We start from the raw sequence: 27690 nt of genomic DNA on the forward strand, positions 1-27690 counted from the left end.
ATTACTTTATTAGTATGTGAGATGACTGCAATTGTGCGGTAGTTTGAGCATTCTTTGGCATTGCCTTTCTTTGGGATTGGAATGAAAACTGACCTTTTCCAGTCTTGAGTTTTCCAAATTTGCTGTTTTCCTAATTTTCTGGCATATTGAGTGCAGTACTTTCACAGCATCATCTTTTAGGATTTGAAATAGCTCAACTGGAATTCCATCACTTCCACTAGCTTTGTTCATAGTGATGCTTCCTAAGGCCCACTTGACTTCAACTTCCAGGATGGCTGCCTCTAGGTAAGTGGTCACACCACTGTGATTATCTGGGTCATGAAGATCTTTTTTGTATAGTTCTGTGTATTCTTGCCACCTCTTCTTAATATCTTCTGCTTCTGTTAGGTCCATACCATTTCTGTCCTTTATTGTAACCATCTTTGCATGAAAAGTTCCCTTGGTATCTCTAGTGTCAATATATGGAGTGTTTATGGCATTCAACCTTAGACTTGTTTAATACAAAGTCTGTGTTTGTGACCATTACATGTACTGTGCTCTCCTATGGGCTTCTCTCCATGATTTTCTCTCTCATACAGAGAGCATATTGCCTTCAACCTGAGTGACTCACAGTATATTGATAGATGACTCATTCAAACCTGAGCCTCCTCACTTCTCCTGACAGTACTGTTTGCATCTTGAGTGACCTCTGCCCCTGCTCCATGTCAGCCTCACCTGGGGACTTGTTATCACCCAGAGTTGTTCCATTTCTAAAACATTAAATTCAAATATCTCATTCTTTCTCCTCAACCCTTGGCCCCTCTGTTACCTGTCTGATCATCAGTCCCTTCTGTGTTACCTGCTTTGCCAGATCAGCTTAGTTTCTGTGGTCCAATGTTTAAACCCTTCTTGCGCTATTTTGAGCCTGTCTTTGCTCCTATAGCTGAATTGAAAAGTCCTGCTGAAGAAAGTCCTTTGAGCCTCTTTAAATGGGGTGCAGTTTATACACTCACCTCCTGTGTCTGGCTGATGCCGACTTACACTTTAATTTCAGCTTAGCGTCTACTCCCCCTGAAGTCTTCTGAACTCTCTGGCTGAGGTGCTTCTGCTGAGCACTTCAATGTCAATATGTTTATCACAATCACAGCAGGTCACTCTGTATAGGGTATGTGTTTCTTCTTATCCTTACAATATGTCAGACTCCTCAAGGAAAGGACCCTCATCCCTTACTCATTATTAAATCTCTAAAGCTTCTCACATTCATGACTAAATGAGACCACCTGTGAGTCAAGCAATCTACCAAACTTGTCAATGAATATATTTTAAATGTCTGTAGATTCCAAAGTGGAGTCGTAAATGGAGTAGTAAATGGATAAATGGAGGAGTACTTGTAACTTTTCAAAGCATTTTTAAACTTACTTTCTCACTTTTGTGTGAAATCATTTTATTTAGTCTTGGTGAAATTTGACAAAAACAGATATGTTCTATAAGAATCTTTCTATTTAGGAGATGGAGAAAGGGCAAACAATTTGGCAGATGGCAGAAAGCTTAATATATGTGGTATTCTGGAGAAGTAGTTTATGAGTTTATTTGTTTGATGAAATAGTCCCTAGAGAAATCTTAGAATTTGAGAAGGAATGTACTGTTTCAGTTGCTCAGGTGAACATGCTGGATTTTTTTTTTTTTAGCTTTGTGTTTACCATGCCTTCTTGGATGTTTAATTTAGAGAGAGAGAGAGAGATGTGTGCTAAGTCATGTCTGACTCCTTATGACCCCATGGACTGTCGCCCACCAGGCTCCTCTGTCCATGGAATTTTCCAGGCAAGAATTCTGCAGTGGGTTGCCTTTTCTTATTCCAGGGAATCTTCCCCACCCAAGGATCTAACCCATATCTCTGTATCTCCTCCATTGGCAGGCAGATTCTTTACTATTGCACCACCTGGGAAGCCCTTGGATGTTTAATTATATTTGATAACTAAAATGCAGAAATTACTGCCACAATTTCTATTTTTAGTTAAATCAAAGTGATTTTAAGAACAAATATCATAAATTATTAAATCCTTGAAGAAAAGAGGAAGAAGAAATATTAATTTGGTTTTACCACATATGTCTGTTTTAAAGTTAACACAAAAGAATTTCTCCTGAATATTAAATTACTTATTATCAAGTTTTTACCTCATGCCAAGCACTGTGCTTGAAGTTAATAAAACAAGGATGAATGATTTAAGCAGTCTCTGCTCTAAAGACAAATTATTTTATGGTTTTGTAATAGATAAAAATTTTTCTTTTCTATATAGAGGGAAAAATTTTTTGCCAGAAAAAATAGGGACTATGCTGTCTCAAATTATACTCTCTAGCTTCAAAGGGCAAAATAGGATATCCTTACTCTTGAAACCTGACCATAATCCTGTAACTAGGTTTTTCAAGAGTTATGACTCCAGGGTAGATGGGAACAAGGCCCTGAACAAATGTTTATTGAATTTATTGAACAATGTTACTAATTAATGTTGCTCCACAGAGGCAATGCCCAAGTACAAATTTACATGACGTGTTTTTTCTACCCAAAATCCTGCCTGCTTTGAGTCATATTTGAGCTTAAGCAGGGCTTTTTGCTGCAACTTCATTAATATTAGAGAGTCAATACATGTGCCTTGAAAGAATCATTTGGGCACATTTAGGTTAAGCCACAGGAAACTGCCTTTTTGTACTTAAATAACAGTCAAGAGGAGCCAATTCCTATGACTCAACCCAGTGCGTATCACATTTCTACCTTGGGATGAACACTGGGATATTGGCAAGGAAAGAGAAGTTTTGTTCATTATTTTGTAGGAGTTTGTCTTAATTGAGAAGCAAGAAAAATGAAAGTGAAACGATCAAGACTGTGTCCAAGAACTCAGGAGAGGGTCATCTTTAGGAGTATATTTTTTCATGATACATAAAATTAATGAGAAATCAGTGGTTTTGTTTTAGGGTTAAGAGCCATATTAGTACACGTAGTATTCAGGTGTTTTTGGAAACTGTAACTGCATGTGAACTTTGTGTTCAGGGTCTCTGATCTTTTGAGAAGTGAGGCAAAAGAGAACACTCTCTCTCAATGTGTCTTTCCTTTGCACAATCCTGTTTTTAGCTATAACTTCCTACCAGATCATTCACAGCTTTGGAGCATAATATTAACATTTATATTTTTCTCTGTAATCCATGGTTTACATTTTAATAATTATTACTTTTATATTTTCATTATATCCTTAGGATATAGGTTTGATTTAATTTTTACCATTTTTCAGATGATTAGAAGCAATGGTGTCTAACCATCTACATAGCTTATTATGCTTAATTTGAACAAGTTGAAACCATAACATGATTTTGGTGTTTATGGTTGATGAGAGAAGCTCTTTATGTAGGAGATAAAAGATAGGAGCCTAAAAATTTAAGGAGAGATTATGAGTAAGGAAAGTAAGAACAGAAGAAAATAAAGCTGGTAAGAGAAGTAATGGCTTTTGAATTGACAGGAGAGGGAGGAAAAAACCTAAGATTTTGAAGGGCAAAAAAAAAAGCCAAAAAAACCCAGTATTTCTAAAATCAGTATTCTACATGTATTTGAAATAATTTAAATAGAAAAATTATAGAGGACAAAAGTTTATAGGCTAGCACCTTAATTTCTTTTATTACTCTGTCAATTTATAGGAAGGAGACAGAATATATACTCTCAGTGTGGTAACTTCAGGGTGACAGAAATTTTGAAATGAAATCCCTGAACTTCTTATAATAGTTTGAAGGATCTTCTATTGCACATAATTATCATTCTCATTGGAACATTTTGAATCAGCTTCTTTCCCAACTTTTTTGGGAAAAGACAGTGATTTATTCATTCAGTTCAGTTCAGTTGCTCAGTCGTGTCCAACTCTTTGCAACCCCATGAATCTCAGCATGCCAGGACACCTTGTCTGTCACTAACTCCCGGAGTTTACTCAAAACCATGTCCATCGAGTCGGTGATGCCATCCAGCCATCTCATCCTCTATCATCCCCTTCTCCTCCTGCCCCTAATCCCTCCCAGCATCAGAGTCTTTTCCAATGAGTCAACTCTTCGCATGAGGTGGCCAAAGTACTGGAGTTTCAGCTTTAGCATCATTCCTTCCAAAGATATCCCAGGGCTGATCTCCTTTAATGGACTGGTTGGATCTCCTTGCAGTCCAAGGGACTCTCAAGAGTCTTCTCCAACACCACAGTTCAAAAGCATCAATTCTTTGGCAGTCAGCTTTCTTCACAGTCCAACTCTCGCATCCATACATGACTACTGGAAAAAGCACATCCTTGACTAGACAGACCTTTGTTGGCAAAGTAATGTCTCTGCTTTTCAATATGCTATCTAGGTTGGTCATAACTTTCCTTCCAAGGAGTAAGCGTCTTTTAACTTCATGTCTGCAGTCAGCATCTGCGGTGATTTTGGAGCCCCCCAAAACAAAGTCTGACCCTGTTTCCACTCTTTCCCCATGTATTTCCCATGAAGTGATGGGACCAGATGCCATGATCTTAGTTTTCTGAGAGTTGAGCTTTAAGCCAACTCTTTCACTCTTCTCTTTCACTTTCATCAAGAGGCTTTTTAGTTCCTCGTCACTTTCTGCCATAAGGGTGGTGTCATCTGCATATCTGAGGTTATTGATATTTCTCCTGGCAATCTTGATTCCAGCTTGTGTTTCTTCCAGCCCAGCATTTCTCATGATGTACTCTGCATATAAGTTAAATAAGCAGGGTGACAATATACAGCCTTGATGTACTCCTTTTCCTATTTGAAACCAGTCTGTTGTTCCATGTCCAGTTCTAATGGTTGCTTCCTGACCTGCATACAGGTTTCTCAAGAGGCAGGTCGGGTGGTCTGGTATTCCCATCTCTTTCAGAATTTTCCAGTTTATTGTGATCCACACAGTCAAAGGCTTTGGCATAGTCAATAAAGCAGAAATAGATGTTTTTCTGGAACTCTCTTGCTTTTTCCATGATCCAGCAGATGTTGACAATTTGATCTCTGGTTCCTCTGCCTTTTCTAAAACTAGCTTGAACATCTGGAATTTCACGGTTCACGTATTGTTGAAGCCTGGCTTGGAGAATTTTGAGCATTACTTTACTATCGTGTGAGATGAGTGCAATTGTGCAGTAGTTTGAGCATTCTTTGGCATTGCCTTTCTTTGGGATTGGAATGAAAACTGACCTTTTCCAGTCCTGTGGCCACTGCTGAGTTTTCCAAATTTGCTGGCATATTGAGTGCAGCACTTTCACAGCATCATCTTTCAGGATTTGAAATAGCTCAACTGGAATTCCATCACCTCCACTAGCTTTGTTCGTAGTGATGCTTCCTAAGGCCCACTTGACTTCAATTCCAGGATGTCTGGCTCTAGGTGAGTGATCACACCATCGTGATTATCTGGGTCATTAAGATCTTTTTCGTACAGTTCTTCTGAGAATTTAAATCTGAAATAATCATATATCACCTTTCCATAATCTTCCCTTTTATTTTTTTCTTTAGTCACCTTCCCTGGGTGACAAATTGCTATTGGAAAAAAACACTGTTTTTTTTTTTTTCCTCTTGTAGCTAGCTATAAGCAACTGGACTTGAGTTGTTTTATATGTCAATGAAAATATTTCACTAAATTATCCTATGACCCTTCTTTGATAGAATAATATCCCTTGCTAGTTTGCAGTGATTCCACTGCTAGGACATTATCATTTCAAAAGAATACACAACTTCGTGTGATTTGTTATCTTTCCATTTCCTTTTTAAGGTGGTTTAGTCATTAAGTTGTGTCTAACTCTTGAGAGACCACAGACTGTATGTAGCTTGCCAAGCTCCTCTGTCCATGGGATTCTCTAGGCAAGAGTACTGGAGTGGGCTGCCATTTCCTTCTCTAGGGGATCTTCTTGACCCAGGAATCAAACCCGGTTCTCCTGCATTGCAGGCAGATTCTTTACTGACTGCGCTACAAAGGAAGCCCTGTCTTCTTGTTATAGTGTTAAGGAATGTTCCTGAAAAGTGGACAATGGTTTCATTTTATTTACATTCTTATGTAGATATTGGAGAAGGAAATGGCAACCCACTCCACTATGGTGGATTTTGATTTGTAGCTCCAGTCAAAAGTGAAGTAAAAGTCATTCAGTTGTGTCTGATTCTCTGCGACCCCGTGGACTTTATAGTCCATGGAATTCTCTAGGCTAGAATACTGGAGTGGGTAGCTGTTGCCTTCCCCAGGGGATCTTCCCAACCCAGGGATTGAACCCAGGTCTTCCACATTGCAGGTGGTTTTTGTTTTTTTTTTTTTTTCTTTACCAGCTGAGCCACAAGGGAAGCCCAAACAAAAGCAATTCTACAACATTAAAATAAAGGTAAAAATCCAGCCTGCTCCTATGAAACATTGCTGGTTCGAGTAATAATTAACTCTTCGTTTGATTTCAAACAGATACATTTACACTCAGTTCACATCTGAACTCATACAATTGTAACTGTATGGTTCTATCCAAACTGAATTTTATTTCAGGAGAAATTTTAAAAGGAAAAAAACAAATCAAGGTAAACAACAGGGGAGAGTTTAAACCTCAGAGTTCCCACTCAGATATTGTCATGTCTATGGATTTTCAGAATTTGAAAATGGACTCAGAATAGTTTATAAAGACTAGGCAGATTAGAAGTTCTTATAAGTTATTAATTTCAGCTTAGTGCCATTTTAGGAGATGGCTCTTCTAATTGTCATTTTTCCTATTTTATTTTACTAATTTATTATGGAAGAATGTCAATAAGAAGGTAAAGAGATTGTTCGATTTATGTACATTTTTATGTAGCTATGTGGATTGTTGGTCTCTGACCTACAGGGCCCCCTGACCTCATAAAAAGATAATCAGCACATCGAAATGATGGTCCAGAGTCATTTGCTTTTTCTGAAACTTCTAGTCAGAAATTCCAGCTCTTCATGCTGGAAGTACATGCTCTTCATTTTAACTTATAAATCAATGAACCCTATCTGCACAAGTCAGAATATTTGGGCATGCAACTGAATATGCTCTCTACTACTCAAGAAAGGAATTGCAGGAAGGTGGGAGGTCAAGAGAGAAGAGAATAATGGAAAAGAACTGGGGAAGGAGAATACTAGGGCAGACTCTTTGAGAAAGTATATGCTATTTTTTATGTTAGAAATTGTGTTATTTTTATGCTGATTAAGCAATTGATAGCATAGGAATAAAAAAAATATTTTTCCATAAATGATGAAAGTCATCTAATTTAAAGATACTCAGGATGACTATGAATTATTAAGAGAGTCATTATTAAGGGCTTTTAAGAAATATATTAGCAGTTTTTTACCTTAAAAATAATTTTATTTCTGCAAAATTTCAGTTATAGGTAGCATATTGATATAGATAAAAGCACAAACAAATACAATTTAAAATCAAGTCACAACTAAAGATGAAGTGGTAGTTTATTCAATAAAAACTGAATATTTTTATTATTAAAACTATATTATAAAAGTTATGTTTATCATAGAAACAGGCAAGTACAAAAATAAAGAAAATGAAAAGAGAGCAGACATACAACAAACGAATAGCTGTGGAAGTACAAATTAGGGTTCCTCATGTAGACTGTCTTGACTGGACCCATTTGCTCAGAGTGTGTGTGGCTGCTGCTAAGTTGCGTCAGTCGTGTCCGACTCTGTGCGACCCCATCCCTGGGATTCTCCAGGCAAGAACACTGGAGTGGGTTGCCATTTCCTTCTCCAATGCATAAAAGTGAAAGTGAAGTCACTCAGTTGTGTCCAACTCTTAAGTAACTATAAAAAGGTCAGCAAGATGGAAAACAGTGAGCAAGTATGAAGTTGGAACAGGATGAGATTGAAGCGTTATCAGCGGCCTCAAAATACATGATTTTGTGGGCAGAGGCTAGAAGGTCAGATTTAATTCTGAGCGCAGTGGGAAGTGAGGAAAGGCTAGCTTGAAACATTAGGTTTGAATGGGAGGAAGAAATAAAATGGGAAGAAATGGCTGACTAGAGAGCTGTTTTGGGGTATAATTCAGTGTGTGTGTATTTGGAAGGGTCGCTTTGGGGAGAGGATAGCTAACTTTTTCCTTCTTTCTTCCAAAAGAGTTCATCAAGATAAAGAAGACAGTCTTCGTCACCAAAGTGATCACAGTCTAATACATAAACTCTACAAAGTAGACAGTACACAGGAAGATGCTTATTGTCTAGTATTTATATTTTATACTAGCTAGATAAATAATTTTGGTGTAATAAGTGGTACTGAAGCAGAAAGCTTGAGTGTCTAAGGGAGTATATGTTTGGGGCACTTAACTCACACTTGGGAGATTGTTAGTATGTTTCTTAGCAGAAGTCATATTTTAAAAATGAGAGAAGTAAGTTAGATTCCCCCATTCCTACCCGCCATGGGATGTAGATGGGTGTGCAGACAACAGCAAGTATATGCCAGGAAGAAAGGGCAGCATGTTAATGAGAACTTGACCTATCTAATGAATTTCAAATAATTCAACAGGATGCGTATGTGAAAGGAGTGATGAAACGGGCTAGACCCTCAAGACTGCGTGTATCAATTTTATCAGCTGATTTCATGCAGTGTTACTAGCCATTTTTCTTTTTCTTCAAGCTTACTCCAAGTCTTCATCTTCATTTTTTCAGTTGATTGTTAAATCACTACCTTCCACCCTCTAACCATCTCCACCCACCCCAGCCGCAAAAGATCACTGCCTTCTCCTCAGGTCTTAGGTTTGTCCTGATCACCTTCTAAAGAAATGGACTCCTCCCTGCACACACACAGACTTCCGTCACTCTCTAATCCAGTACTTTTCCCTAAACTCTTCTTTATGAAACTTCTCTGTTATTATTTCATTTGTTCATTGGTTTTTATGTTTATCTTTTCCACTAAAATACAAGCTTTATGAGCTCATTCTTATTTATAGCTGCAAGCCCAGTGGCTAAGCCAGTAGCTGCACATGCTTTGTAAATATTTGTTGAATAAATGAATGAACTCATAGAACAAGGAATGGAAACTAGGTTATTGCAGCTGCCCTTAATCATTTTTACTTTTACTTTATCTTATTCCTTAGATATACTTTAAGGATTGGATTTTTGTTTTATTGGAGGATAATTGCTTTACAATGTTGTGGTCTCTACTGTACATCAGTGCACATCAGTCATAATTACATATATTTATATCCCCTCTGTCTTAAGCCTCCCCTAGATCTACCCTTCTAGGTCATCACAGAGCACCAGGCTGGGCTCCCTGTGATACACAGCAACTTCTCACTGTTTACACTTGATAGTATATATGTGGTTGCAAGAAAGAAACATGCGGAGTTGTTTGTGGGATGGAGGTTTCTGCTCAGAGGGTAAGAAAACAGCCCAAGAGAGCTTCACTCCAGATCTCAGTACTTTCCACAAAGGGGAAAAATACAGCAGGCTTTGTAAGAATCTCTCAGGACCAATAGTTCTGGAAACTAGTAATTCCAATCACCTCTTCTCTGAAGTCAGAAACCATTGTTCCCTGCTGACTTGTATGTGTCTCCTGCTTTCATGTTGTAAGAGCAAATGGACTGTCTTGTTTCTCATCCTCCACTGAGGTCTGCCTCCTTGGACAGTCTCCCTTCAAGCCTCCTTTTCAGCAACTGGTGTCTGACCTTTCAGCCTATTCATTGCAACCTGGGCTCTAATCACCATCCCTGAGCCACTGGGGTGTGGTCAGAATAGCAGAATGTTATGGCTTATGTGATAGTAACTTACTGTAGAAAGAACTACATGAGGCCACTTGTCCATAAACCCACAGAACTGCATGGGGACATGTCAGGCACTAGGAGCTCCATAGTCTGTCAAGGAAAATGTTTTTGGTTTTTTTTTCTTTTTAAGTTGAGTTCAAGGCTCTGTCTTCACCTACAAAGGTGGGAGTTACTACTTGCTTCCTAGAATTTAGTAAATCTTAGAGAGCTCCCATATGTATTGTGTTAAGTGGCTTCAGTGGTGTCCAACTCTTTGTGACACCATGGACTGTAGCCCACCAGGCTCCTCTATCCATGGGATTCTCCAGACAAGAATACTGGAGTGGTTTGCCATTCCCACGCCAGGGGATCTTCCTGATCCAGGGATTGAATGTACATCTCTTACATATCCTGCATTGGCAGGGGGTTGTTTACCACTAGTGTCACCTGGGAAGCCTTCTTTATAGAGATTTTTAGAATAAATTTTTAGAATTTTTTAGAATAAAATTGCTGGTCTGCAAACTGCTAGGTCATTTGCATAGGACTTCTGGGGATCTCTTTGAAGGAGCCAGGTATAGAATACAAGTGAAGCAGTTTCTCAGTATATCAAAGTCGTAACTAATTATTCAAACTCTTGCAAATCAATTAAAATGCATACTGGGAAAGTATTAATTTAAGGGAAATCTGGCATAAAAGTTTTTGTACAATGAATATATGTGTCTGGATGCAATTTGTATTCTTCACATATTGAGAATTTACAACGTGCTTTGCATCTAAGGGAACAAGAGGGACACAGAAGACACTTTTTGTTTAAAAGCATACATGTTTTGTCCTCAAGTAAATTATAAGATTAATCTGAGCCTGGGGCAGTTTGTAACCTCAACTCCATTGATAAACTGTGCAAGTGCAAGTCACTCAGTCGTGTCTGTTCTTTGTGACCCCATGGACTATACAGTCCATGGAATTCTCCAGGCCAGAATACTGGAGTGGGTAGTCTTTCCCTTCTCTAGGGGATCTTCTGACCTAGGGATTGAACCCAGGTCTCCTGCATTGCAGGTGGATTCTTTACTGGCTGAGTCACAAGGGAAGCCCAAGAATACTGGAGTAGGTAGCCTATCCCTTCTCCAGCAGATCATCCCAAACCAGGAATCAAACCGGGGTCTCCTGCATTGCACGTGATTCTTTACCAACTGAGCTATCAAAGCTGAGACCAGCACAAAACAACACACCAAACCCCACTGGGAGCTCTCAGTCTTTCCTTACTTGAAGAGAGCTCCTCTCCTCTTTTTCTGCTCTTCAGGATAACACTTTATACCCAGCAGGGATTCGGATGATCCCCAAATACCACAAATATCTATCAGTTGGTATCAGGAGACCTATTCTCACTTCATCAGTTCAGTTGCTCAGTTGTGAAGGACTCCTGGCGACCCCATGGACTATAGCACGCAGGCCTCCCTGTCCATCACCAACTCCCAGAACTTGCTCAAACACATGTGCATCAAGTCAATGATGCCATCCAACCATCTCATCCTCTCTCATCCCCTTCTCTTCCTGCCTTCAGTCTTTCCTAGCATCAGGATCTTTTCTAGTGAGTCAGTTCTTCGTATCAGGTGGCCAAAGTATTGGAGCTTCAGCTTCAGCATCAGCCCTTCCAATAAGTATTCAGGACTGATTTCCTTTAGGATTGACTGGTTTGATCTCCTTGCAGTCCAAGGGACTCAAGAGTCTTCTCCAGCACCACAGTTGAAAAGCATCAGTTCTTCAGCACTCAGCTTTCTTTATGGTTCAACTCTTACAACCATACATGACTACTGGAAAAACCATAGCTTTAACTATACGGACCTTTGTTGCCAAAGGAATGTCTCTGCTTTTTAATATGCTGTCTAGGTTGGTCATAAGTTTTCTTCCAAGGAGCAAGCGTCTTTTAATTTCATGGCTGCAGTCACCATCTGCAGTGATTTTGGAGCCCAAGAAAATCAAGTCTGTCACTGTTTCCATTGTTTCCCCATCTCTTTGCCATGAAGTAATGGGACCGGATACTATGATCTTAGTTTTTTGAATGTTGAGTTTTAAGCCAACTTTTTCACTCTCCTCTTTCACTTTCATCAAGAGGCTCTTTAGTTCTTCACTTTCTGCCATAAGGGTGGTGTCATTTGCATATCTGAGGTGATTGATATTTCTTCCGGCAATCTTGATTTCAGCTTGTGCTTCTTCCAGCCCAGAATTTCACATGATGTATTCTGCATATAAGTTAAATAAGCAGGGTGAAAATAATACTGACTTGACATACTCCTTTCCCAATTTTGAACCAGTACATTGTTCCATGTCTGGGTCTAACCATTGCTTCTTGATCTGCACTCAGGTTTCTCAGGAGGCAAGTAAGGTGGTCTGGTATTCTCACCTCTTGAAGATTTTTCCACAGTGTATTGTGATCCATACAGTCAAAGGCTTTAGCATAGTCAAGGAGGCAAAAGTAGATGTTTTTATAGAATTCTCTTGCTTCTTCTATGATCCAACGGATGTTGGGAATTTGATCTCTGGTTCCTCTCCCTTGTCTAAATCCAGTTTGAACATCTGGAAGTTCTCGGTTCACATACTGTTGAAGCGTAGCTTGGAGAATTTAGGGCATTAGTTTGCTAGTGTATGAGATGAGTGCAATTGTGCAGTAGTTTGAACATTTTGGGGCATTGCTTTTCTTTGGTATTGGAATGAAAACTGACCTTTCCAGTCCTGTGGCCACTGCTGAGTTTTCCAAATTTTCTGACATACATAGTAGGCTCAGCACTTTCACAGCATCATCTTTTAAGATTTTAAATAGCTCAACTGGAATTCCATCACCTCCACTAGCTTTGTTCATACTGATGCTTCCTAAGGCCCACTTGACTTTGCATTCCAGGATGTCTGGCTCTAGGTGAATGATCACACCATCGTGATTATCTGGGTCGTGAACATCTTTTTTGTACAGTTCTTCTGTGTATTCTTGCCACCTCTTCTTAATATCTTCTGCTTCTGTTAAGTCCATACTGTTTCTGTCCTTTATTGTGCCCATCTTTGCATGAAACATTCCCTTGGTATCTCTAATTTTCTTGAAGAGATCTCTAGTCTTTCCCATTCTGTTGTTTTCCTCTATTTCTTTGCATTGATCACTGAGCAAGGCTTTCTTATCTCTCCTTGCTATTCTTTGGAACTCTGCATTCAGATGGATATATCTTTCCTTTTCTCCTTTGCCTTTTACGTCTCTCCTCTTCTCAGCTATTTGTAAGGCCTCCTCAAACAACCATTTTGCCTTTTTGCATTTCTTCTTCTTGGGGATAGTTTTGATCATTGCCTCCTACACAACACTCTATCAGATCTAATCCCTGAATCTGTTTGTCACTTTCACTGTATAATCGTAAGGTATTTGATTTAGGTCATACCTGAATGGTCTTGTTCCCTATAGGTTGCAGAGAATGACTAGCTACAGCCTAGAGGACTGAACTAGGAGGCCAGTCTAAGAGTTTTATAAGGTAGAAACTGAGGTGGTTGGTCTAGGCGACAGAGCTCTTAGCTTGAAGTTGTGTAACTGTGTTCTTTTTCTGTTTTTAAAGAGGATCCTGACCTGGCTGAGACTGTGTTCCTCAAATGAGTCTCCTCCTACCCCTACTAGTGATTGTTTTCTAGGGGTCTAACAAATGGCATGTGCTTTTAGAGCTTAGATGTTATTTAATGATTTTGGGGAAACCTAATTTTTTTGGCCACTAAAACATACTGATTCAATAGAACAGAGTGTTAAGTTTACATGGATTTTAAAATAACACATGAAATTTTACAGTTCTGTTATAATTGGTAGTCTTTAAAATCTTTTTAATAAATGGAAGAGGTTTCCAAAAGGCATTATTATATCTTTCACCTTTCATTTACTAATACACCAATAGATAGTGCCAAGGAGTGACTAGTCAGTGTTTATAAAGTTGGAAGAAAGGTTCCCTGTTGGATGCTTGTTTTTATATGAGCAGTGACAGTGCTGTTTCCTTCATTTGACTCATCATTGTTTACAAAAGTAAAGCAGGATTCTCTGAGTGAAAATTTTCTAAATCATTGACGGGTTGTGTTCCCTCTGTGAACAATTAGTTCTTTAGACCAGTTTCCATTTTTTTTTTCCCCCACCAAATCATTTACTTCTGTTATAACACATGGTTTCCATGATAAGGCTCCTTTTGTTCCTCCGTAAAGAGCAGTAAATGAATGAAAGTCATTGCTTCACTGGGAAGAGCCCTGGAAGATGTGATGGGCAGGGGAAGTCCAGCATCCCCATCTGCCTCACTTGCCAGAAGCTCAGTTGACTCAACCTGATCATCAGACCTGCTGGTAGAGTGTAAACTTGTGTCAGTAAGAGCCTAGATGGCAAAGAGGATTTAATTGGCAAGATACCAGGCAGTGCAGATGTTAGTCATGGTGCTTGTGCCTGTCCCCAGCAGAATGTGATTCCCTCACCTATCTAGGATTTGGAAACTGCCCTTAGGACACTTAGAGCAAAGATAAAATACTTATTTCAGGGTCCTACGGCTCAGTGGGAAAGAATCTGCCTGCCAATGTAGGAGATATGACTTCGATCCCTGGGTTGGGAAAATCCCCTGGAGGAGCAAATGGCAACCCACTCCAGTATTCTTGCCTGGGAAATCCCATGGGCAGAGGAACATGGCAGGCTACAGTCCATGGGGTCACAAAGAGTTGGACATAACTTAGTGACTATACAACGAAAAGAACAACTGAAGACTTACCAAAACAATTCCCTCAAATTTTTATTAATAGGCATATTTGGAAAAAGTTCCCCTTGACCAAGAGCCTGTGCCTGATCGTATTGTTGTGTTAGTTTACCTGTATATTCAGTGCACTATAGGCTTTTTGTGGGTGGGAAGCTTGGCCTTCCTCCCTTCTCAGACCACCATGCCCAGCACTTAGGAGTGCTTGAGACATTTAGGAATGGATGAATATTTTATGCTTGTGATCAGTTTGAAAGAATAAACCAACCATATCCTCTGACATCTTGCAAAACTAGTTATTTTTTTAATGTGCCAGTGTTTAGATTTTAAATTAGACCTCAGAGGTGAAAGGCCAGCACATTATGGACAGCTCATTTATCTAGTACACAACTCTCAGCTCTTAAGTTACTGCCCTGGGGAAGCCCACTGCATTAGGGCAGTGATATCAGCCTCCTGAATAGATACTGATCTCTGCTGTGGCAGTCATTCTTCTCAGAAGCCACAGTGGCTGATAAAGGTACAGTAGGCTAAGTTCATTGAGGCTTTATTTGAAAATTGTCAGTGAAATGGTTTATATTTAGCAACTTTCCAACAGAACTCTACCTAGAACTAACTCCTTTTTAAAAAGTATACTTGAAATCCTTTCTTGACATACGTCACACTTACTGGTATCGAATTCAGATTTGAAAGGAAATCTTGCTTCAGATCCCCTTTTTAAAAATACTTCTGTACTGTTTTAGAAAACTCTAGTGTTCCACATAATTACACTGGCTTCAGTTTTATTTAACCAGAACCCCATGACAATACTGGAGTAAAACCATCATTTTAGTATTTCTGATTCTTCTCTTTGCTAATTCTTCCTGCATAAAGATGATGTGGGGTCCTTGTCTGATTTTAGACTAAGCATAATTGCCAATATGAACCAAAGTTAAAGGGTACAATTGTCTACAAGTTATGTATTATATTAAGGACACAGTTAGCCATATAGCATATGTTGAAGAGAATAAAACAAGCTGAAATAACTAAACATTTGGAAGGAGATCTATTTTGTCTCAGCCATTTTAATGATATCCCCTTAGATAAAGATTATTGATTACATAAAGTTTTGGGAAACCCCACGATTGCTCAACTGTGTATGTTGGCATTACATATGATTATTTTGCATTTAATATCTGAATGTAGTTTCAATATAACTAACTTTTCAGATTTTGATGAGCAGCCTTGTAATTATACCAACATATCCATTAGAAATTCAGTTCTAGAATAGAAAGTAAACAACTATTACATCCATGTTTACCTGAGAAGAATAAAGCAGCTTTCTGCAGTGAGTTATAAGTTTATCATATAATGGGATTTATATGTTTTAATCAGTTTTTAAAATAACATTTAGCTACTTATTTCTGATGGGTCCATGTCAGTGAGGGAAATTGCAGTTCTGCTTTTGTAGTTTTATTTTGCATCTCAGAATCCCTTGAAGTGTGGATAACCAAAGGAAAATAAGAATTTCTTTTTTTTTTTTAGATAAGAAACTAGGGATTTTAAGCCTGAACAAAATTTTGAAAGTCTAGTCTATAAAAAGGAGATTTGCCTTCTTCAGCATAATTCCAGATGGAAAGAGTCAGGTCAATGGAGAGAAGTTAGAGAAAGTTCTGAGTAAGTTTCAGATAGAGCTTGTTAATAAACTATATCCAACAATGACTGAGTTGTCACGGGGACGTGTGTAGTGAATGTTCTGTTCTGGACATTTTTAAACAGAGGTTAAAACCTGTCAGGAATATTTTATAAGGGGAGAAGAAAACCTATACTAAATTAACACTAAATGACTATTCTGAATATGAACATCTGTAAATCTAATTTCTCCTCCACTCTTGGTCTCATTTATGAGGTGTGAATGCCTGCTGTGGCAGTAGATTGTGTCAACAATTACATTGATGGCTGAGTGCTGACATGAAGTCTAACCCACTCCCTCTCTTATTTTAATTGCATTTTAATCTATCAGTTAATGTGATTATTTTCACCTTATTAGCAGTGTCACTGTCTTGTTTTTTAATAAAAGAAAGGAATACAAAAGGGCCTTTTGGAAAGCAACCATTCACCCCACTAGTACTGCAGAACCCCTCCTCACGCAAGCATCAGAGGCAAGGGGCAGACTGTCAGAATTCATTGTGTCACTGTGCCCTGGCTTCACTCCTTTTATCTTTTCAATCTCTATAGCCCTGACAGGTCACCCTGAAATGGGATATGCTGGCCAACGAGAAATAAATAGCCAAAGATGATCCTAACAAGTGACCAAAAAATATAAATCCCATTATACTATAAATTTATCTCATCCCACTGAAAAGCATATGAGTCAAGTAAACATATCTGGCAAATCGGGTATGGCTGAATTCAGGCTAGTATCGATCTCCTTTGACTATTACCTGGGCTCAACCATATTCTTGGCAAGGGTCACACAATTTTTGTTTAAGGAATGAGATCAGCAACATACCCTGTGCTTGTGTGCTACTCAGTTAACTCATAGGAAGCTCATAACCAAGAAGAAAGTGATAGCAGAAAAAATAGAGTAAATGAAAAAATAAGGAATAAACGAGACTATGAAAACCAAGTGCATCATTCCAAAGACTGCCTAGTCCAAAGTAAATCCTAAGACTAGTACTTAGGTCTCATTATTTGACTGAAGTATATTAATATAGGTACTATTTTCAGTTTTAAATATTTTGATTTTACTAGGTCATATGTTGTCAAGATTCTAGTCCATTGAAAAGCATAAATAATTCAACATTGCTCCATACCTATTTCACAGCCTTTTTGTATAGCCTGGGCATTCTGGATTTTAATCCATAACCTATATTTGGTTGGTGAAATGTCACCAAACTTAATTTTTCTAATGACACACAAATTCGTGAAGTGTTCTATATTTTTTTTAAGTCTATGCATTTTCAATCATTTCTTCTTGAGAATGAGTAACTTGGGCACATCGACAATAAGAGAATTGCTGCTCCCACCATTTCTCACATGGCACTGCTGCTTTTTGTCCCTGTGGATCTTTCTCTACAGAGACAATTGCAGTGAAGGCCAGGGCCCTTCCTGTCATTCAACTGATCCCAGTATTTAAGGCCCACATCAGCTCTTTCAGGTTTAAAAACTCTTCTTTTTTGTCTTCAGCTTTTATTTAAAAATTGACATAAAAACAAAATTATCAAGGGAGCCTACTGAACAAAATGCCTTTCTTGCCCTAGGAATGCTCAGTAAAACCGAGGCTTACTGCAAACCAAGGCTTACTCTGGCCCCTCAACATGGAATAATGATCATGCAAGCCATGCTGCATTTGAAAAATTCTATTTTAGCATCCTCTTCCATCTATTAAACTTCTAAATCTGTTTTGGTATGCATGGCATGTTTAGGTCTCATTTTATGTTAACCATAGTATCTTAATAAAAAATGTAAAATAAGCTTTCTGTAGTCAATTATGGGTTTCCCTGGTGGCTCAGATGATAAAGAATTTGTGTGCAATACAGAAAACCTGGGTTTAATCCCTGGGTTGGGAAGGTCCCCTGGAGGAGGGAATGGTCATCCTCTCCAGTATTCTTGTCTGGAGAATCCCATGGACAGAGGAGCCCGGTGGGCTACAGTCCATGTGGTCGCAGAGTTGAACACAGCTGAGTGACTAATACATACACACACACAACTCAGGTATAGTATGTTAAGAGTGAGTCTGATAAACCCTTGACCGAGAAGAGTTCTTTCATTTTGGAAACGACAATGTCTGCTGTTTGTTTAGGGTGCCACCGCCTTCTACCATCTGGCGGGGAAACTCCATGAGAGATGTGGGATCAAAGTCATCGCTTCGGGGTTCTGTGGCACAAGAACTGAAGCCAAGGGGAGATGTGGCAACTCAAAACACGTCTCGACAGTTACAGCCATTAAATGGGGTGCAGGGTGTATTGCTTTTCAGCCCTTCTGTCTTCTGATCAACTGGGCTGATAAGAAAGGGTTGAATAAAACTTGTCAGTTCTGTTTAGTTTATAGCCAGACTTGTTTTCTCCTCACCCCCTGCTGGGTGGTTATTAAGAAATGATTTGGGGGACTTTATTCAACCTTTGCTGGAGCATTTCATATAGACACACAGGTCCTTTTAAGGTAACCTGGACACTTAGAACTGAATGACGGTCATTCATTTTCCTCTATTTAGTGCAACAATTTCAGCCAGTTATAGCATAACTGTGTCTAATCATTAGAATAAAAAGTCTTGAAGTGTAATAAACAATAGCTTAAGTCCTTCAGTGTGCGACAGATACCGTGTTTTGCGCAATCAGCCTTGCTGGCAGGAGCAGTTTCACCTCCAGATGAAAAGGTGACTGGGATATGGTGTATTTGGAAGCCGTGTCGGTGCAGTCAGGCCTGGGTGCAATTGAAGCTGCTGTTCACAAAAATGAAATTCCGAACTGAGGCCTTCATTGCCCATTCCAAGAAATACAACAAAAAGGGCTGGATCAGTATTTCAAGTGCTGTTGATACTATTGGCTTAGACACATTCCCTTTATTGGGTCTGTTTTGCAAGCCTAAATTTGAGCCTGAAGAATTTCTCCATATAAATGTCTTAAGTACTGCAGGGGCACATCCATCACCGTTTTTGTTTTGAATTACAAAGATAACCTTAAGATATGAGCCTTATACTGGGCAATGTGATACATACACAGAAAGGGTGATCTTCCTTGGTGATGAAATCAGCCGATGCCCAAGAGGAAAGTAATAGGCAGAAAGGACAGAGTTGATGAAAAAATTGATTCTTTTCCATTAAACTATACGTGATGTGTTTTTTCTGAAGTAGGCATCAGCTGAAAGAAATATTTTTTCAACTAAAAAGAGATTGATGGTGAGGGAGAGGAAAAATGTATAAGGAATCAGGGGATACATATGTGTCTTATTTTATTACCATCTTAAATAATGAGAAACTTGAAAAGCATTCCATTGTGGTTACCTCATATGTTTCCTTGGGCTTGGTGCTATTAAAACTCTTTAATGTTCCTAATGGCTTTTTTTTTTTTCAGAAGTGCATTTGGATTTCACACTTTATTATTTTCATAATCCTAAGAGTTGTGTTGCTTATTTTCAGGTTTACCAAAGATGCAGGCTATTAGGAGCTACAGTGGAACACCGCCCCCCGCTCTTCATGAAGGACCCCCATTACACATTCAGGCAGGGGATACAGTTGAACTTCTGAGAGGAGATGCACACAGTCTGTTTTGGCAGGTACTGTTCACATTACAGTGTTTTAGATTTAACAGATGATTTATTACTTCTTGGAAACCAAAGCTATTGTCTTTAGAACTGATTGCATGCTTTCAGCTTCAGAAATTTTACATGACGTGAGGAAAAATATTTTTTACTAACCACCCTCAAATTTACCAATGCTGAAGTGGCAGTGAGTGTTAGAACACTAAAGAAAATAGTATCTGTGCTCTGAATCAGAATTATCATTTGTATTAAAAATCCGTGCATTGACAGCATTTTTTCCAAACCCAAGACTTTGGGTATGATCTAATTCACACAGTTCTAACATATTAGCCCTTTACTTCAGGGGAACTACCAACTAGCTTTCCAGAGGCCATTGCTGGCCAATTGTATCTACCCACAGTAATACCTAAAATTATCAGAGTATTTGCTCTGGGTATTATTTACAAAATAAGTAAATTGTGTCAAGTGAACGAGTATGTTGATGTTTGCTGGTGATGAAATCTCTCTTGTCCATTAGCCTGCTTTGGTTCAAGGGTTTTGTTAAATGAGGTAAATATGGTAGAGTGTAATGATCGAATAGAGTTGGATGGTGGAACATTGCTGTTCATTAAATTATTCTGTATTTTCATGCATATGTTAGAAATACCTCCCAACAAACGTAAGGAGTGTTAAAAGTCTATTGTGAATTGAGGGAGAAAAGAGTGGGATCAACAGAAAGCTTAGCACATGAGTGAAGTTTTCTAGGGGTAAAGAGAGAGCAGAAAAGGATTGCTGGATAATAATCCATCATGTACGTGTGTAAATGGTGGCTACTTTGTTTGCACGAAAGCATCTTATTGTCTGCCATCCTGTTACAGAAGAATGCCCCTAAGTCGAACAGTTAACTCCAACCACATATCAATTTCTATAGCCAGTGGCTTTTCTAGAGCTCCAGCAACCTTCTTAAGTATCCTACGCTTCTCATACTAATTCTTCCCAAAACAGGAAGAGAATGACAGACTCAGACTCTAACTCTTCTATCCACTCCTGCATTTCCCAACCCAACCACAAAACATGCCTGCTTGTGTATACATAAGATTTGTCTTATCTTATTCTTGGATATTCCATCCTTACATTATGTCAGTTGGCTCTTGACCGCTACATTTTCAACTTCATTCTCCCCACTGGCTCCTTTTCTACAGCTTACAAATATGCTCAGGCTCCTCCCAGCTTAAAGCACATGTAACTCCACTTTTTGTCTGGCTATGTCAGTCTTCCACTCCCTCTCATCTTCTCCTTCTCCTCTTCCCAAAGCTGATGAGAAAGTAGTCTGCACTCAGTCTCTGCCTCCTTATGGCCTATTTGTAATGCAGTTTCCTGCAGAAACTATTCCTACTTGGATTACTAATGCCATTAAAAAACAACTTTGCGATATATACTTAAATGCACATATTTAACGTGCAGTTGAATTTGATAAGTTTTGTCAAATGTACGTATAAGTGAAAGCATTGTTACAATCAAGATGATAAGGTCAGCCCCAGAGTTTTTGTTTGCTGCTTTGTAACCTCTCCCCCATACCCCTAGTCTCCCTTAGGCCCTTTGTAACCTACTCCCTCATGCCCTTCCTTAACCCCACCAGGCAACCACAGTTCCGCTTTCAGACTATGAGTTTGCATTTTTCAGAATTTTATATAGGAATAGTATAGTACATATTCTTTTTTGTATGGCTTCTTTCACTTAACATTATTATCGTGAGATTAAACCATGTTGCTCTGTTTAACAGTTAGTGAAGTGAAAGTGAAAGTGACTCTTTGCAACCCCATAGACTGTACAGTCCATGGAATTCTCCAGGCCAGAATACTGGAGTGGGTAGCCTTTCCCTTCTCCAGGGGATCTTCCCAACCCAGGAATCAAACCCAGGTCTCCCACATTGCAGGAGGATTCTTTACCAGCTGAGCCATAAGGGAAGCTCAAGAATACTGGAGTGGGTAGCCTATCCCTTCTCCCGGGGATCTTCCTGACCCAGGAGTCGAACCAGGGTCTCCTGCACTGCAGGCGGATTCTTTACCAACTGAGCTTTGAGGGAAGCCACGATAATTCTATCATTTTTTAAAAGCACTTTATTGTCATTTGATTGATATATAAAAAGCTATACATGTTTAATGCATGCAGCTTGAGTTTGGAGATAAGTATATATTCTTGAAACTATTACCACAATTTATGCCATAAACATATCCATCACTTCTAAAAGTTTTCTCCTATCCTATCTTATTTATTTTGTGGTTAACAACATTAACATTTGGAAGGAATGATGCTAAAGCTGAAGCTCTAGTACTTTGGGACCTCATGCGAAGAGTTGACTCATTGGGAAAGACTCTGATGCCGGGAGGGATTGGGGGCAGGAGGAGAAGGGGACGACTCAGGATGAGATGGCTGGATGGCCTCACGGACTCAATGGACGTGAGTCTGAGTGAACTCTGGGAGATGGTGATGGACAGGGAGGCCTGGCGTGCTGCGATTCATGGGGTCACCAAGAGTCGGACACGACTGAGCAACTGAACTGAACTACCTTCTTAGCAAATATTTAAGTATATAGTACAGTATTACTAACTGTAAACTCTGTGTTGTATAGTAGAACTCTAGGACTTATCCATGTTCCATAACTGAAACTTATATCCTTTGATTACTTCTTCTGCATTTCCTCCTTCCCCCAGGCTTTGGCTACCCCTATCCTACTCTCTGCTTCTTTGAATTTGACAATTTTTGATTACTTATGTAGGTATAGCCAGGACTTGGAAGCAACCTAAATATTCATCAATGGATGACTGAATAAATGAAAATACGTTATATAACATAGGGCAATACTATTCAGTCTTTGAAAAGAGGGAAATGCTGCCATATACAAAAACGTGGAAGAACTTGAGTGACATAATGCCAAGTGAAATAAGTTCTTTTTATTGTTGTTGATTGTTCTAGGTATGGGTATAGCACAGTTTATCCATTAGGCTGCTGAGGGGCTTTCAGGTTATTACTGTTTGGGGCTGTTACAAACAAGGTGCTGTGAACATTTAAGTATAAGTCTTTGTAGGAACACATACTTTTCATTTTTCTTAGGTAAATATTGAAAGTCGAAGTGTTAGTTGCTCAGTCGTCACCGACTCTTTGCAACCCCATGGATTGTAGCCCACCAGGTCCCTCTGTCCATGGGATTTCTCAGGCAAGAATACTGGAGTGGGTTGCCATTTCTTTCTCCAGGGGATCTTCCTGACCCAGGGATCGAACCCAGTTCTCCTGCACTGCAGGCAGATTCTTTACAATCTGAGCATGGGGATGCCCTATGATACTGAGTACTGAAAGATCATAATTAGACATATGTTTATTTTTTGAAGAGACTGCCAAACTGTTTTTCTAAGTAACTTTATCCTGTTACAGTTCCACCAGCTGTGTAAGATATTTCTAGGTGCTGCGTAGCCTCACCAGTTTTGCGTACGGTCAGTTTTCCTAGATTTGTTGTAACAGGTTTGTAGTATCTTATTGTGGTTTTGATTTACATTTCCCTGACTACTGATATTAAGCATCTTTTTCTGTGCTTATTTACCATACATAAAACCTCACTGATGTTCTAATATTTTGTCAAATTTTTTAATGAGCTGTGAGCTTTTAATCATTGAATTTTGAGAGTCTCATAGATTTTGGATACAAATCCTTGATAAATTAGATTCTTTCCATATATTTTGTCCTACCCTGTGGCTTGCCTTTTTACTACCTTAATAATGTTATTCATAGAGCAGAAGTGTTTACTTTTGATGTTGCCCGATTTGTTAATTTGTTCCTTTGTGAATCACACTATGAGCATTGTAAATATCTTAAGAAATCCTTGCCTTCCCCAAGGTTACAAAGATGTTTCCCTGTGTTTTCCTCTAGAAGCTTTATAGTTTTAAGTTTTATATTTAGGTTTATGATGTTGAGCTATTTTTATATATGGTAATTAAAGAGGTTTTTTTTTTTTTTCTGCATATGGATTCAGTGTGTTCCAGCACCATTTGTTTGTTCTTCTAAAATGATTTTATTTATTTATTTGGCTGTGCCGGGACTTCATTGCTTTGCAAAGGCTTTCTCTAGTTTTGGTGAGCAGGGGCTACTCTTTATTGCAGTACACCGGCTTCTCATTGTGGTGTCTTCTCTTGTTGCAGAGCACAGACTTCAGTAGCTGCAGCATTCGTGCTCAGTTATTACAGTGTATGGATTCCAGGGCAAGCGGGGTTCAGTAGCTGCAGCTCGTGGGCCCTAGAGCAGCAGGCTTCAGTAATTGCAGCCTGTGAGCCCAGAAGCTGTGGTGCACAGCCTTAGTTCCTCTGCACGTAGAATCTTCCTGGACCAGGAATCAAACCCATGTCCCGTGCACTGGCAGATGGATTCTTATCCACTATGTGACCAGGGATTCTTGTCACCAGCACCATATGTTGAAAATCATTTCTTCACTGGATTGCCTTTGCATTTTGTAGAAAACCATTCGTATCTGTGTAGCTCTGTTTCTGGTATCTTTGTTCTACTGGTTGCTTTCTTCATCTGTATACCATTACAATGATATTTTAATTTTTGCAATTACTAGTAAGTCTTGAAATTAGTGTTAGTCCTCCACGTGTTTTGTTTTGTCCAAAGATGTTGTGGCTATCTTAGGTGCTTCGCATTTCATATGAATTTTAGAATGTCTTGAAAATTTCACCAATAAAAGCTTACTTGTATTTTGATTTGGATTGTATTTGTAGATCAGTACTGGAGAATTGACATTTTAACAACGTTGAATTTTCTGACTACTGTTCGTAGTATGTTTCTCCGTTTATTTAGGTCTTTAGATTCTCAGCAGTTTTGTCATTGTCAGAGCAGAAGATATGTACCCTCTGTGTCATATTTATCTATGATTATTTCATGTGTCATTTTGATGCTATTATAAATGGTAGTTTTAAAATTATAATTTATACTGTTTATTGCTAATACATAGAAATATATTGATTTTTGCAAATTGATCTTTTATCCTAAAACCTTGTTGAACTCACATTAGTTTTAGTAGCTTTTTTTCTATAGATCCCAGCAGATTTTTTAAAAAAGACAATCAGGTTATAAATGAATAAACAGGTTTTTCTTCCTTTGCCATGTGGCTGCCTTCTATGTCTTCTTCCTGCCATGTGTTGAATCAGTTCAGTCGCTCAGTCATGTCTGACTCTGCGACCCCATGAATTGCAGCACGCCAGGCCTCCATGTCCATCACCAACTCCCGGAGTCCACCCAAATCCATGTCCATCGAGTCAGTGATGCCATCCAACCATCTCATCCTCTGTTGTCCCCTTCTCCTCCTGCCCTCAATCTTTCCCAGCATCAGGGTCTTTTCAAATGAGTCAGCTCTTCGCATCAGGTGGCGAAAGTATTGGAGTTTCAGCTTCAACATGTGTTGAATGGAGGTAGTTAAAAAAAAAAGTACATTCCTGCTTTATTTCTCTATCTATCTATTTATTTACTGCACTGTGTGGCATGTGGGATCTTACTTTCCTGATAATGGATTGAACCTGTGCCCCCTGCATTGGAAGGCAGAGTCTTAGCCACTGGACCACCAGGGAAATCCCAATCCTTGCTTTATTTTTTATCTTAGGAAGAAAGCATTGAATCCTTTACCATTAGATATTGGGTTATCCACAGTTTTTGTAGATGCACTTCATCAGGTTGAGGACATTTCCTTCTAGTCCTGGTTTGCTGAGAGTTTTTTATCAGTAATGAATGTTTGATGTTGTTGTTTGTTGTTGCAGTTCAGTTACTAAGTCATGTCTGACTCTTTTAGGCCCCATGGATTGTAGCCTGCGAGACTCCTCTGTAATCCCCTGGAGTTTCCTCAAATTCCTGTCTTTCGAGTCAGTGATGCAATCCAACCGTCTCATCCTCTGCCACTTCCTTCTCCTTTGCCTTCAATCTTTCTCAGCACCAGGATCTTTTCCAGTGAGTTGACTTTCTGCATCATGGCCAAAGTATTAGAGCTTCAGCATCAGTCCTTCCAGTGAATATTAAGAGTTGATTTCCTTTAGGATTGACTGGTTTGATCGCCTATCCACAGGACTCTCGAGAGTTTTCTCCAACACCACAATTCAATTCAAAAACACCAATTCTTCGGCCCTCAGCGTTCTTCATGGTCCAACTCTCACATCCATACGTGGCTACTGGAAAAATCATAGCTTTGACTATATGGACCTTGTTGGCAAAGTAATATCTCTGCTTTTTAATATATTATGTCAGAGCTTTTCTTCCAAGGAGCAGTTGTCATTTAATTTCATTGCTGCAGACCGTCTGCAGTGATTTTGGAGCTCAAGAAAATAAAATCTGTCACTGCTTCCACTTATTCCTCTTCTATTTGCCATGAAGTGCTGGAGCTAGATTCTCTGATCTTCATTTTTTGAATGTTGAATTTTAAGCCAGCTTTTTCACTTTCTCTCCTCTTTCACCCTCATCAAGGGGCTTTTTAGTTCCTCTTCCCTTTCTGCCTTTAGACTGATGTCATCTGCATATTTGAAGCTGATGACATTTCTCCTGGCAATCTCAATTCCAGCTTGTGATTCAACCAGGTGGCATTTCACATGATGTAGTCTGCATATAAGTTAAATAAGTAGGGGGATAATATATAGCCTTGACATACTCCTTTCCCAATTTTGAACCAGTCTGTTGTTCCACATCTGGTTCTAACTATTGCCTCTTCACCCACATACAGGTTTCTCAGGAGACAGGTAACGTGGTCTGGTATTCCAGTCTCTCTAAGAATTTTGCACAGTTTGTAGTGGTCCACACAGTCAAAGGCTTTGCATAGTCAATGAAAGAAAAATAGATGTTTTCCTGGAATTCCTTTGCTTTCTCCTTGATCCAATGAATGTTGGCAGTTTGTTCTCTGGTTTGTCTGCCTCTTCAAAATCCAGCTTGTACATCTGGAAGTTCATGGTTCATGTACTGCTGAATCCTAGTTTGAAAGATTTTGAGCATAACCTTGCTAGCATGTGAAATTGTACGGTAATTTGAACATTGTTAGGCATTGTCCTCCTTTGAGATTGGGATGAAAACTGACCTTTTCCAGTCCTGTGGCCACTGTTGAGTTTTCCAAATTTGCTGACATATGTAGTGGAACACTTTAACAGCATCATATTTTAGCATTTTAAATTTTAATAGTTCAGTTGGAATTCTGTCACCTCCACTAGCTTTGTTTGTAGTAATGCTTCCTAAGGCCCAGATGTCTTCACATTCCAGGATGTCTGGCTCTAGGTGAGTGACCATACCATCAGGGTTATTCGAGTCATTAAGACCTTTTTTGTATAGTTCTCCTGCATAAATTGGATGTTAGATTTTGTTAAATGCCCTTCCTGCATCAACTGAAATGATTTTATACTTCTTCTTTTTTGTTAATATGGTGAATTACATTGGTTTTCAGATGTTAATCTTGCTTTCCTGAGATAAACCCCAGTTAGTAATGATATATTGTCCTTTTTATTGTTATGTTTTTTGGTAATGTCTTTGTCTGGGTTTGATAATAGTTTAATACTCAAAGAATGAATTGAGAACTATTGTCTTAAATTTTCTGAAAGAATCATTACTGTTATTTCCTCATGAAGTGTTTTGTAGAATTTACCAGGAAAACTATCTAGGCCTGGAGTTTGCTTTGTAGGAAGATTTTTTTTTAATTACAAATTCAACTCCAGGATTTTTTTAAAATTACAAATTCAACTTCTTTAGTAAATACATGTCTTTCTAGGTTATACATTTCATTCTGAGGGAGCTTTGCTATTTTGTGTGTAGAATATGCAGTGTCATCTCTCTCATTTCTGCAATTGATAATTTGTGACTTCTTTATTTCTGGTCAGTCTAACTACAGGCATTCCTTGGAGACACTGCAGGTTTGGTTCCAGACCACTGTGATAAAGCAAGTCACACAAAGTTTTTAGTTTCCCAGTGTATATAAAATTTATGTTTATATAATATTGTAG

The 27690-nt window shown here is 38.8% G+C and overlaps 1 protein-coding gene across 1 annotated transcript in view; it reads left to right on the plus strand.

Moving 5' to 3' along the window:
• Window positions 1-27690, plus strand: part of VAV3 (vav guanine nucleotide exchange factor 3) — a 425860-nt gene that overhangs the window by 322503 nt on the left and 75667 nt on the right. The window contains exon 20 of the mRNA XM_052637052.1: window positions 19578-19714. Coding sequence (XP_052493012.1) covers window positions 19578-19714 — 137 coding nt within the window. The remainder of the gene's footprint in view (window positions 1-19577; window positions 19715-27690) is intronic.

The sequence above is a fragment of the Budorcas taxicolor genome, chromosome 3 (assembly GCF_023091745.1).
Source record: "Budorcas taxicolor isolate Tak-1 chromosome 3, Takin1.1, whole genome shotgun sequence".
In the NCBI taxonomy this organism is placed as follows: domain Eukaryota; kingdom Metazoa; phylum Chordata; class Mammalia; order Artiodactyla; family Bovidae; genus Budorcas; species Budorcas taxicolor.